The 14,375-nt window shown below is 39.5% G+C and overlaps 1 protein-coding gene across 1 annotated transcript; it reads right to left on the bottom strand.

Moving 5' to 3' along the window:
* Positions 1-571: 571 nt before the first annotated feature.
* LOC146389252 (carnitine O-palmitoyltransferase 1, liver isoform-like) lies at positions 572-12,783 on the bottom strand. Its single transcript, XM_084924730.1, has 6 exons — positions 12,763-12,783; positions 4,830-4,907; positions 4,412-4,519; positions 3,514-3,601; positions 3,147-3,342; positions 572-764 (listed from the first exon to the last, which is right to left on the bottom strand). The coding sequence occupies exons 1-6, from the start codon at positions 12,781-12,783 to the stop codon at positions 572-574; spliced, it is 684 nt and encodes a 227-aa protein (XP_084780856.1).
* Positions 12,784-14,375: the final 1,592 nt, after the last annotated feature.

Genomic DNA, 14,375 nt, shown 5'->3' with positions numbered 1-14,375 from the left:
AATCCAGCCATAGCAGAGGTGGAGGTGTGTGTCTGTGTGTGCACGGAGGCATGTAGGGTACTCTTCCACTCTTACAATCTGAGCTCAGTTTAGTAAATTCAGTCCATTCAAGTAGGCCTGCCTGAGTGAAGTACTTGTTTGGAGTAACATGGTACTTCCCGGTTTTTAAAATAAGATGAACCCTGATTACCCGAAACCTAACATGCAGGAGAAAAAGATCATTTTTCCTATGTGGAAAATATCAGCATCACATTACATAATTCTTACATGGACGGACGGATGCAATCAGTTCTTAAATATCACCAACTGTCTTCCAATGAATGGCACGGTATTCCCAGAGCATTACATACTGATGGTGAACATTCTCTTGGCCATGTAATCTACTTTAAGTGGTGATGTATCTTTTGTCTCTGAGAAGAACCACCTGATACTACAAATCTAACTTCACTTTCACATTTTTATACAATGTTCACTGCAGTTGGGCTCTTGAATTAAGACAGAAGTCACTACACACAGTTTTAAATATACCAGGTTCATAAACACCCCCCACACAGGTTCCTTGGTGACCTCCTCACCTGTCATAACATTTCCCATGAAGCAGAGACTTGGCGTAGCAGTCCAAGTTCCCCTCTGGGTCATCTCCCCTCCTGCCTTGCTCCTCGTCATCCAAGGTTACAAAGAAGGCCGCCCTCTCAATGGTATCCAGCGATCTCTTGTTGACCCCAGAGCTGAAGTACTGCTTCCTCATCTGAGCCCAAGGGATTCTGGGAGGGCATTACATGTCTTTATTATCAATCATTATTTTGCTCATGGGCCTGTACTTACTGCCAGTACATCTTTTTGCACAATTGTCCTAGCAAAAAAAAAAGTACTAAAGTAACCCCAGAAGTGTACAAAGTTCACAGAAAAGTCAACTCAGCGGAAACTGCAGACTGTCCATAATATTTATGAGGAAACATACTCCACTAAACACTGCATCTTTCTCAAGTATCGTCTCCACTCCAAGATAAACTAAGACAATCTGAAAGCTCACAAAACATCAAACGACTGTGCACATCAATCAGACTAAAGCTTCCAACAAAGTCTCCACAAAGTCAAAGACTTCGGCATGTGACGCAAACGTCAAAATGAGAGGACAGTTCGTGGACAAAAGCCCAGTGATTTTTGCTCAGTATCTGATTTCATGGTCGGCTCACTACTTCAGTAATACACTCTGCTTGATGGATGAGCCATTAATTCAAAGTCTTGATCATCCTGGAAAGTAAATCTCCAAAAAGTTGATTCTGTTCATCTGGACGTAGCGTTTTGTTGAGTGAGTGAGGGCGTTAAGAAACAACACACTGACGTGCGGGTGTTTCATGAGTTTTTCACACGTCAAAGGCAAAGAGTTCACCAGCACACTTATTTGTCATGATTGCCAGCACAAGCACACATAGGCTATGACTGAACAAAGGCACACATGTTCTCATTTCCGTCACAGTGTCTCATGGGATCCTGCTAGCAATCCATTTGCTGATACACCAGGGGTGCCAAACTCATTTTAGTTCAGGGCCCAAATGGACAAATGTCTATTCTCATGTAGGCCAGACTGGGACAGGACAGTATGTTCAAAAAGTACAAGCACAACATAGCTGTTAATTACAAAACACCTCAAGTTATTTAAGAAATTCTGAAGACAAAGAACACACAAACACACAGTGTCTCAGTGATTCACAGGACTATCAGGGTGTCTCGTGCAGCACTTTCACAGTTAGGTCGCATAGTTTATTTGACTCCTGATACCTTTCACCAGCTCATCAATATCAGGCGTCACATCCTGAGTGGCAGCTAACTTCAGGATGTGATTCAAGTGCTTGTGTGTGAGCCTTGAGCGCAGTTTTGTTTTATTTATGCTCATTGCAGAGAAAACTTGCTCACAAAGATAATTGGTTGTGAACATGCACAACGGTTTTGCAGCGAGGACTGTCAAGTTGGGGTAACCTGGCAAGAGATTATGATAAAATGTGTTCGAGCCAGTTGTGGAAAATTTGCCCTTCAAATCCGAGTCACGCTGCAAGTCTATTATTTTAAGTTGGACGCTGACGGGCAGAGAGAGGGATTCACAGAGGGACGCAACTGGAACAGGAGTTTCTTTTTTGAAAAATTGCAGCTCATTTTTTACTTTACAACATCATCTCGTGGGCCGGATTAAACCTGTTTGCTTCAATAAGCTCCTTGGTTGCTTTGTCTCATGTTTTGGGACATTATGCATCTGTATTATGAAACAGTGCCTAATCAGTTTTACTACATTTAGCTGATGTGAGCAGACAGTATGTGTCTGAACACCCCAGAATTCAGTTGGCTGCTTCTGTCCTGTGTTACATCATCAATAAACAGAATCACCTGCACTGATAGCTAAGCTATTTATTTTCCAGGATATAGTTACATCGTTACTTCGTTAGAGTAATTTGATATTATATTTTGCACTATCCAACTGTATATTACTGTATACTAGTATTCTTATGGTATATATTTGTATATCTTATTCCCCTGTTCCTCTGTCTCTCTTGCTGCATTGAGCATGTGTATGACAAAAGAATTTCCCACGGGATAAAGTTCTTCTTATCTTAGTGTCCCAATGCCACTGGCAGCTGTGCACACTCAAACCTGCACGTTTTACAGATGTGGTGTGCTTTGGATCATGAGCGGTTCCAGGAGCTCTGATTAGTTCATTATGGTGCCATCCAGTGGTCGCACTGTGGCTCGTCTCTGTGAGCTGCCTCTGAGCAACCTGCTAAATATAAAGACAGCAGGTTCAGACAGCTTTATACAACTGACCGTGTTTCAGTAAAGAAATTAAATAAAAATTGAATTGCTTTATTTTAATGAAAGAAAAATGTAGATGTTAATTTTAAAAAGTTTGCTCAGTTTTAAAAATTCTCATCTCTCCTTAACTACAGACTAGAACCTGTGATGAGCTTTTCATATTTCTCCCAAATATTTCACAGTTAGTCAAGTTAGAAAATGGCCAAAAAAAGTCATGTGACATCACCCACTTTTCCCCCACATTTAGAAAATTCCAACAGCAGCACACTGTGCCATGTCAAATTTTTGGAGCCAGAAGTAAGAATACCAGGATGCATCAGGGGCTGCCACTTTGTACGCACCTGTCTCCAGCAGTGAGAGCTCCCAGCTTCTCCTCTCCCGGAAGCCGGGGTGAAGCGTCATCCAGGATTCTCTGGATCTGGTACTCAATCTCCCTGGGGGACAGCAGGCGGCCTGCCTGGTACACCCACAGGCAAAAATAGCGCCCCCTGTGGTACACTGCCACAAACTCGCTGTCTAGCCAGTGCTGGAGCACATCTGTGGAAAATAGTAGGGATGTGCTATAGTATACCATCTGCAATAATACCATTTTTTTTACAAGATGTAACCATGACAGATTTATTTAAAGATGAAAGAGATGACAGAGAAACAGCGAGAGAAGTACATCTATCAAAGTGCATCTTTATGTACTGAGTATGTGTGTGTTACCAGTCTCGACTCCTGGTGTGCGTGTTGTGTTGAACATCCTCTCACACTGAGCAGCACACAGGGGGATGACGGTACCCGGAATGCGGCTCTGCAGCACAAAGACAAACACACTGTTTATCTTCCTTTCATTTTAAATGGACACTAAACCATGTGACCCTCACTAGATAACACAAAGTATTTCACATAATCACTAAATACAGCCGCGACAGACGGCTGCACCCTTCTGTCCCGCTCTCTGTGGAAGAAAGGAGGTGGATAGAGCGCATCAAAGGTTCTGCAGTACCCCATGAAACAAGAGTCACTCCCAGAATAAACTGACTATCAAGGGCGTGTGTACCCACATCCCACAATGGGCTGTGGGCTACAGCATGGATGCAGCCAAGAGTTAATTCTTTAACTGCCTTTCATGTTGATTTTAATGTTGATCTGTCCCCACAGACTCAAAAAGAGTGTGCAAGATTTGAGTTGGATGGATATAAACAGAGAGAATACTTATAGTCTTTGCAATTTATTACAAATATTATAGTCTTTTATTCCCATCAGTCCAATTAACTGATGGGAATAAAATTCCATTGAGTCCGAGTGTATAAAAGCAACGCCATGATATTAATGCAACATTTCCATTTAATGCCTCTGTATTAAAACTGAATGTGAACTTTGAATACGTGAATGAATACATTCTGGTCGACATAATAAAACAGGAGCTCATCATTACAGGCTGAGAGACACTGAATTTTGCAGACTACTGATGCAAAGAATCTGCAAGCGATGCGCATCGTCTTTTTTTTCCCTTTTTTTAAAAAACATGGACAAAAGTGTTTGTCACCCTAAAACACATGCATGTAAACCCACTGCATCTCATTATTTTTCCCATCTGCAGAAATGTGTGCAGCCTCACCGGCTTCAGTTCCTCCCGGTTCACCTTGCGGCGGTAGAGCAGCAGGGCAGTGATCGTGTTCCCTGCCCTGGCCGCCTGCACTGAGGTTGGTGTCACGTACAGAAAATCCTGGAAGGACCACACAAGGGATAGATTTAAAAAAAGACAACCATCAGAAGATTTTTGATTAAGAACCAAAGGAAGGAGAATGAAATGTTGGATGATTCCCTCGTCTCTCTAAAAACATAGCCAACAAGATAAGGCTAAAAGGTTGAGCTGGACTGACAGGAAGCTCAAGTTTAAAAATGACAACAGGATATGAGGTGTAGATTTAAGCAAGTAAAGACGGGTAAAGAAAATAAAACATTCTGACTTTAATATAACTCCTAACCTTAGCTCAGAATGTAAACATGTAATTATATAAAGAAGCAGTGGTTACCATTCCATAGTAGTTACTGTTGACCATTATGGGACCTCGGCTCCTTAAATAGACGTATTCCTCCCACCAGTCACTCACCTAGAGCCAAAACAGGAATCTAAAGTCTTTCTTTCCAAACCACAAAGCAGTGATCACTCAAAGAACATTTACTCAAGTAAAAGTTTACTGAAGCCAAGTATTATCCTGAGATACTTTCATTAATAAAAATGCAAATACTGAACGTATGCATTTCATGCTTTAAATAATCATATATTTAGAAGATGCTATACTTTTCTGCACTGGCAGGCGAGGACAGGAAACATTTGTGGCACCTTCACATTAATATTATGGCTGTGAAGAGACTCACTGTGAGTAAAACAAAGCGTTTGTCAAAACTGCAGCAGAGCCACCACAAACACATTTAACTCATTCAAAGCTCAGAGCCAGAAGCTTCAGGTTAAAAGTAGTGCTGTCAAAATTATACGTTAATGCAAATTAATCCGCCATCACGGTCAACGTAATATATAACGTATCTGGAGTGTAGAATAGTGATGGGATTTACGGCTCTTTTTAGAGAACCGGCTCTTTCGGCTCCCAACCGGCTCTTCAGGTTGTTTTGTTGCTTTAATTAATTTATTATTAACAATAATATAAAATTATGCACAAAAGGAATTACTAATGTAAAAAAAAGTGGTTTTATTTATATATGTTTATATATAAATATTTACGGTGGCCCCTAGAGACAAAGCATGTACAAACTCCAAAGCAGAGCTACTAGATCACTTAAATTACACAATTGAAAGCATACTTGTATGGTTTGTGTATTTATACACAAGCACTCATATATATTCAAATAATTTAAAAAAAAAAGTTCATTTACCTGTTATTACCACACACCAAATCCGGTCGTTGGTACTTCCTGGCTTGTGTAGCCACTAGGTAACAAAGCTCAACACTGCACCTAGCATCCTGGAGCACTTCTGTTGTGTTTTTACGTGTTTTGGAGTTTGTACATGTTTTGTCTCTAAGGGCCACCGTAAATATACTTTTATTTATTCACTCCACATAAAATGTAATAAATAAATCATATAATACAAAAATCAACTATTCACAGTTCAACTTTTAACTATTTCAATTTTCAGTTTTTTCCTTTTAAACAAATTTAAAATGAAATAACACAAAACACTGCAAACCACAACACAATTAAATATAAATTAAAATATGAAAACAAAAAGAAGATGCACATTCTCTGTCATATGGACCTGCATGAATAAACTTTCTGAATCCTTTATCATCTGCAACTGAAAATAGTTGTGGATGATTACTATACCTTTCTAATGTGATGTTGTTGTCCCTGGCTCTCTTTCTCTCTCTCTCTCTCCCTCCCGCTCTGTTCCTGTGCTACAGAGAGTGTACCTACCGCCCCTCCCCCCTCTGCCCAGCGCAAAGCACAAGGCTTTCGTGCAGAGTGAAGCAGGAAAAAAAGTGTGAGCGAGACGGTGAGAGAGAGAAAAAAAAAACAACCCACGGCTCGCGATAAAGAGCTGGTGTTGTGCCAAAGTAGTTACACCCGGCAAAAATTGTTTCCCCATCTACAAGAGCGTGCAAAGTAGGAGGAGCCACTTGCCCAGCTCCCTTCTGTACGCTACTTGTCACTGATCTGCAGTCGATGCAATAAAGAGTAAAAGCTGGAAAACAGCAGACTCGATTAATTTAATAGTTTCGTGACATTGTAATGTGCCGTGTGGAAGACAATTTACCTTAAACTGTACACTGAAATAACCTGCCGGAATACTTTGTCTAGAAAAAGACTTTGATACTATAATACTGTAAAACCCGACGCGATCATGGAAACACCTCGCTCTCCGGTGAATTTACACTCGGTTTACACTTTGTAGCGAAGCTATCACGAAGGAGTTTATTTGCAAAATCAATCACAGTATAACCAATAAGTACAGTAACTTTGAAGACGATTTCTTCTTCACAGCAAAAGTTATGGAGGGATACAAAATTTATCAGGCTGTGTGGCATCAGTTGTTAAAATGTGTGCCCCCCCCCTCTATAATGCACATTGGCAGAGTTTTTCTTTGTAAATAAATAAAATTTAAAACAACATTTAAATATATATATTTATCGTCTTTGTAAGTAACAGGGCTTTTCAAAATTTTGCAAGTTAGTTTTGGCCAACCTTTTGTAGGCCTACTCGACTCCAACATTGTCAAATTTTTCCAAAATCTGCGGTCACGTGGGTTTTCCTCATCAATTATGCAAATTAGCTCACGTTGTGCGCACAAACCGAAAACCAGAGTGCCTCTGAGATTACTTTACAATTTGTTTTCGAAAATAACAAACACCACAAGAGGATGGAACCAGACGAGTACAAGATTTTGGTTGCATATAAACTGAAAGGCGAGTATCCAGTGCTTTTCACGAAGAAAGAGAAATTTCTTCTCCGAAGAAAAGCTGCTATTTACGACATTGAAGGTAATAACAGCAACTTCGTAGCGTTTATAAATGTCATCAATACATATATATTAACACATATACAATTTTTTACTGACAGAATGTGGAATTGAACTACTTTGAATTGATATTTGTATTAAAAATAACTCCATGATATCTGAAGGCCATTAGTTATAATGGCTTTACACATCCATCACTTTTTTTAGTATCAGTAATACAGTCTTGTGTGTGGCATAATCTTTTTGGCTTCTGAAGTAGTCATACTGTCACAAATATAGAGAACCAGTCCAATAGTCACCCCCAAATTATATCACATACATAATTGATTCATTACATTCAAGATGTATTGTCATGACTTTTACCACATATAGACCTGTCGTGGTTTAAACAGCTATGATAAACTTTTCTATTTTCTTGTTTATGTTTAGGGGAGCAGCTGTTTTACTGGCGCTACAAAGGCACAGACAAAACCATAAAGACAACGGTAGTCTGTGGGGCTGATGAGGCAAACACAATTTTTTCAGATTTTCATGCCAGTCCTACTGGGGCCCATTGCGGGCAAACAAAAACAAGAGAAGCCATTTCAAAGCGGCTCTACTGGCCAGGGATGTCAGTGGACATCAATAATTGGGTGGGTACTAAAACAAACTCTATGTAATTCGACTACAGCTAACTTATTTTAAGAGGAACACAGCAATGTTTCTGTATCTCTCAAAATAAGTTATGTAAACCTTGATCATCAACTCTTGTGTTTCTTATTGAATTGCTTTTATTTTTGATTAGGTTTCCCAGTGTGCACTTTGCCAGGCAAGTGCTGCAACAATTAAAAAACAGCGGAATACATTCCGATAAAGGTTAGTCATCGACCATAGCAAATAATCACATTTAATCACACAATGTTTTCATTGCTTACAAACCTACTGATTATATACTTGAAAAAATATAACAGTAGACTAGCATTCTGTGTAATTTCAGTATTATTAACTTAACTATGATTTTGTTTTTAAGGTCTCTCAGCCATTTGAACTGGTTGGGATGGACCTTATTGGAAAACTTACTGAAACCAACAATGGACATCAATACATATGTGTTTTTATTGATTATTTTACAAAATGGCCACAAGCATACCCTTTAAAGTCAAAATCAGCCGGGGAAGTGACAAACTGTCTCATAAAATTGGTCCACCAGTTCGAAGCCCCGAAAAGGATTCTTACTGACCAAGGCAAAGAATTTGTCAATTCTGTAAGTACTTTAGTCTTTGGCAAAAATATGTGAACTCATATTTGAATAATTTTTTGAAAATGGTTAATTTTCTGTTCTTTATAAATCTATTTTTGAGATATTAGTATGACAGCTGTTTATTTAAATTCTTATTGTAATGTGCTTATAGCCAGTGTATATAACTTTCTTTTGCAGCTCAACAAAAGGGTTTGCGGATTGTTAAAAATTAAAAGAAGCCTCTGCTCCCCCTATCACCCACAAACAAATGGGCTGGTGGAGAGAATGAATGGCACCATCCAGAGGTAAATGCTTGGAGTACATGTTATACATTTATGGGGGTTCCCTTCAACCAAAACATTAATGCATGACATTAAACTATTAAAAAATGTGAATGATCTTTCATATGAATGTCCTCTATGTGCTTTCATTGTCAGAGCCCTGTGTAAAGTTGTTGGCGACCATCCAGAAATGTGGGATGAGTATCTGGATGCTGTAATGTTTGGACTCAGAACTAAAAAACAAGTGACCACCAAATACTCACCTTATTACCTAATGTTTGGCAGAGAGGCTCGCTATCCTTCCGAAATCCCAGAAGAGTTCATGGTATGTCTTTCTGTCTGTGACAAACTACACGAAAATCCCACACAACTAAACTTTTTTAGTTTTTGAGGCGCAGGCACATCAGTTTCAATGGATGCTACGTCACCACCATAAAAGCACTACACCATTGAATATTTTTATGGATTGTTCCACCCCTCAATAACAGTTTTCTTCATGTCCAATCAATACACTGAAGCTTTGCCAGAAATACATTGTGTCTTAAAACCTTAAGACACTTAATGTAAATTTTCACTGTATTTCTCAGTTCTTTAATGTATTATCTGTGTATCTTATGCAAATTATAGTAATGATAGACATGTCTTTTGATTCAAAGGTTGATGAGAGTGTGGAAGACATTGTGGGGCAGGAGGAGCTGTCGGAAGACATTCAAAAGCATCAAACGCTGTTGGAACTGGTGAAGGACAATGTGGTCAAAGCTCAGGAAAAAACAAAGGGCAAAATAAAAATGATGAAGAGAGATGTCGTCTTCAAAGTTGGTGACAAAGTTTTAAGAGCTAACATAAGAAGCCAGCAGAGGAAAGGGGGGAAACTTGAAGTAAACTTTTTAGGCCCTTACATTATTACTGCAATCCAAGGTAAAAGTGCAGATCTTCAGGATTCCAATGGGACAATCATTCCAAAAGTAAATATTGACCAACTAAAGTTAAGCAAAGACAGCATGCCAAGAGTGCCACACCGGGGTTTAAAGAAAACAGCAGCCACATCACTAACGGCACAACCAGGTCCAGCAGCACCACAAGCTGCAGCAGCACCAGCATCTGCTCTAGCTTCAAAGGCTACAGCAGCACCAGTGGCGGTAAGTTGAAGAGTTGGAAAGTGAGGTACAGTGATCTTTACTGACAACAATGCAACTATCAGTGTTTTATTCCTTGACAACAGTTAAAAAATGTTTACATTTTGTATTCGCAGTCTATTAATGCATATCTTGCGATCATGGTGAAACAATGCAATCGTCACAATTCAGCAAAAGCAGCATTCATTGATTTATTTTCAATGACTGCCATTTGGAAGAGAAAAGCTCCAAGACTCATGGTAGGTATCTCTAGAAAGAACCTTGTGTGTATTGTTTAAGTACCTTGGATCATATCCACATCCAGATTTAGATTGGATAACAGCTTATGGAGAAAGAATGAATTGAGACTGGGGTTTGTAGATGTGGATAGTTTATTAGACTTGCCAGTTCTTAAAGCATTAAAAATTATTCTGCAGATGGTACAAGGATCGCATTGAAAATGAGTGAAAATGAACTCCATGTCCAAAAAAAATCCTTAGAAAGACCTTTATTAGTCTTGGAGGAAGTAATGTGCAAAACCACTTATACAAAAATATAAGATAGTCCAGCTTCTTGCACAGGTTAAAGAAATGAGGGGTGAATCATGGCTGCCGCAGAGTACTATATAAGTGGATGATATATAATATATCATAAATTGCTTTAATAAAAAAGGACTCTAAACAACATGTTATTGCATTTCTTTTTTTATGTCTGAAGTTAATATTTTTATTCTTTTGTTTCAATTTAAGATCAAACCCATGGAGCATGAAGTCATTCTGGGAACTGTAAATGAACATCATCACTGGACATTAGTGGTAAAAAAAATAATTGCATTTACAATATTCATCAAATTAGTTTTATAAGACAAATGCATGGCATACAGATAATCTTAAGTATTGAATTATTACATGTAATTCTCCACCTAATTTTACTGTAGGTCATTTACCCACAAGAAAAGAAGTCACTGTATCTTGATCCACTCGGAGAAACTAAACAAGGTATCCAAAATTGTTTGGAATCAACAAGGTAAGGATAACTGTTCAAATTTATTTTGACCCTTTATTAAACTCTTTGTTGCTGTTGTTATTTTTGTGTTTATTATGACAATTACAAGTATGATGTCAATCAAAAAAAAATGGTACTCACAATTAAAAAACTAGCAGCAACAGGTTTAAATGTTTGTGTTGGCCTTCTGATATTGTGGTGTTATGGGTTGATTTTGCCTTTAAAGAGAAGTCTCCCCATGTTTCAATGTTTATTTGAGGACCTGATGTCTGTATGAGATGATGTTTTTACATTAGAAAATATAGCACGGGGAGAATAATGTTTAGTAGTTGAATAAAGTGTTGCGGAGGTTTAGCAATAAAACATCAGACAAATGTCTAAAATAATTTCACATAGGTTATACATGTGTGAATTTCATCTTTGCTCCTCCTCCACATCTCTTCAAAGTGTACTGTGTAAGTGATTGATTTCTATATCATGGGCGGAAACGGGAAAAAAAGCACAAGTAATTGTCCACGGAAATGCGTTGTAGACTTTTAAAAAGTTAGGATTTTAGCAAAACAGTGTGGTCAGTGTTCTTAACTTGATGTCCAACAGACACTTAAGCTCTCCATACTGTTCGCCTTTTTGTGTCACCAAAATTTTAAAACATGTTATTTGTTTTTATTGTACTTGTCTTTCAGGGCATTCATGCGAAAAAAAAGGATGCAACGTCTCAAGATGGACTTGTGACACAGTCAAACACCCAAAACAAGTGGACGCTGCCTCATGTGGAGTCTTTGCATTGAAAGTACGAGTCTTAACCGTAATACATACATATATACGAGAATATTGGAAATGTTGTGTTGTAATAAATGTTGATGACAGGAAAAGGAATATAAGATAATTACACAATAAAATAAAGAAATTAATTCACAGAAAACAAATTACTATAAATAACATTTACAATATTAGCCTATTTAGTCATCTTAGAATCTCTTTTTCAGTTTGCTGAAAAGATCTTGCGAAAAGAGTCAATAGACTTTCCGTCTACAAAAAAGGCCATAAACACACACAGGCTGCAAATTGCCACCACTCTCCTCCTAGAGACAGGTAACTCATTTTCCACCATTCAGTGTTCAGACATCGTGAATATTTTCATCATGATGGCTGTAGAAACAAACCATATAGTTGTTTGAATGAACTAAAAGTGCAGTAGGTAGCATACTCTATGTGCAATTTTTCACTTTTTAAAACAGATGACTTGACAAACATCTGTCATTTCTGCAGGGAAGAAGAGCATGAAACTGACAATAAATGGGTAATGACATCAAGAAAGACTGCTAAATGTTATGATCAATTCCCATAAATGAAATTTTAACATTGGGATTTGTAATTATTAATTTTTTTACAGATTCAGTGTGAGATGTGTTTGCGGTGGTTCCACCAGCTCTGCGTGAAAAGCCCACCACCAGAAGATGTGTTTATTTGTTTCGCTTGTACATAGTTGACACTAAAGGTCCACAGCTAGTGTTCTTATGGCACACATTGTTGAGAACACATATCTACATATATAGATGTAGATGTTAAATTAAGAAGTCTAAAAGAACCAAATGGTCTCCAAAGTTACTGTAGTTATTAGTTATACTGTGACTTATTTTGCAAATATACCCTTTGTGATAGCAAAACCAATGTGGATTACAGATGGGGGGCACATATTTTAACAACTGATGCCACACAGCCTGATAAATTTTGTATCCCTCCATAACTTTTGCTATGAAGAAAAAATTGTCTCCAAAGTTACTGTAGTTATTGGTTATACTGTGATTGATTTTGAAAATAAACTCCTTCGTGATAGCTTCGCTACAAAGTGTAAACCGAGTGTAAATTCACCGGAGAGTGACGTGTTTCCATGATCGCGTCGGGTTTTACAGTATTATAGTATCAATAGATGGGGAAACAATTTTTGCCGGGTGTAACTACTTTGGCACAACACCGGCTCGCGTCGTTCACGTCAAAGATCCGGTCTATTTCGTTCGCGACCGACACATCACTAGTGTAGAATGACTCAAACTCTCTGAAATGTTTCTGTCAACGCATTTTGGGCAGTTTGTCCAAGTAGAGTTACCTTCGCACATACGCAAATGGGCAGTTGATCTGGTAGTGACGCAGCTGAGCCAATCAACTATGCAAGATGATAAACGCACATTTGCCATCTTGATAGGAAAAAGTATTATGCACATTGTGGAAGAAGGAATTTTCTTTTCACCAAAGCACTTCCAGCATAAACTATCACATTGACGTGAAGCATACGTTAGTCGGGGATGCTGATAGGACTTTGGCTAACGCGTCACCCAACTTGCGACAAACTACTCACGAAGCATCAAGGACTCAGTAAGTCTACCTCGAACATATTGACTGGCACAATGCCAAGTGGATTGCAACAAACTGCTGAGCTGTTAATATCGTTGAGAACGCGCGCTTTACAGAGCTTTGATTCCTCATCTCAAAGACTTTAAGTGCCTCCTCGAGAGTGACAGAGAGGAGTGGATAAATGACAGAGATCTCCGATGTTGTTCCCGGGATCTGCTGGAGCCACTCGCCTAGTTTGGGAGTCACCGCACCGAGTGCTCCGATTACCACTGGGACCACCGTCACCTTCACCCTCCACATCCTCTCGAGCTCTTCTCTGAGCCCTTGGTATTTCTCAAGCTTCTCGTGTTCCTTCTTCCTGATGTTGCTGTCATTCGGAACCGCTACATCGATCACTACGGTGTCTTCTTCTGTTTGTCTACCACCACTATGTCCGGTTGGTTAGCCACCACCATTTTTTCCGTCTGTATCTGGAAGTCCCACAGGATCTTAGCTCGGTCATTCTCCATCACCCTTGGGGGCATCTCCCATTTTGACCTCGGGACTTCCAGGTTATACTCGGCACAGATGTTCCTGTACACTATGCTGACCACTTGGTTATGACGTTCCATGTATGCCTTGCCTGCTAGCATCTTGCACCCTGCTGTTATGTGCTGGATTGTCTCTGGAGCATCTTTACACAGCTTGCACCTGGGGTCTTGCCTGGTGTGATAGACCCCAGCCTCAATGGATCTTGTGCTCAGTGCTTGTTCCTGTGCAGGCATGATTAGTGCTTCCGTGCTGACTTTCAGTCCAGCTTTGTCCAGCCACTGGTAGGATTTCTGGATATCAGCCACCTCCTCTATCTGCCGGTGGTACATACCGTGCAGGGGCCTGTCCTTCCATGATGGTTCCTCGCCTTCCTCCACTTTCTTGGGTTTCTGCTGCCTGAGGTATTCACTGAGCACACTGTCAGTTGGGGCCATCTTCGTGATGTATTCGTGGATGTTCCTTGTCTCATCCTGGACTGTGGTGCTGACACTCACCAGTCCCCGGCCCCCTTCCTTCCGCTTAGTGTACAGCCTCAGGGTGAAACCCTCCATGCATGGTAAGGAGCTTTCTTGTCTTGATGTCAGTGGCTTCTATCTCCTCCT

The sequence above is a fragment of the Perissodus microlepis genome, chromosome 4 (genome assembly GCF_051167445.1).
Source record: "Perissodus microlepis isolate ML-2025 ecotype Zambia chromosome 4, ASM5116744v1, whole genome shotgun sequence".
NCBI lineage: Eukaryota > Metazoa > Chordata > Actinopteri > Cichliformes > Cichlidae > Perissodus > Perissodus microlepis.
The sequence above is the reverse complement of the archived record's forward strand: the minus strand, read 5'-3'. Positions and strand labels throughout refer to the sequence as shown.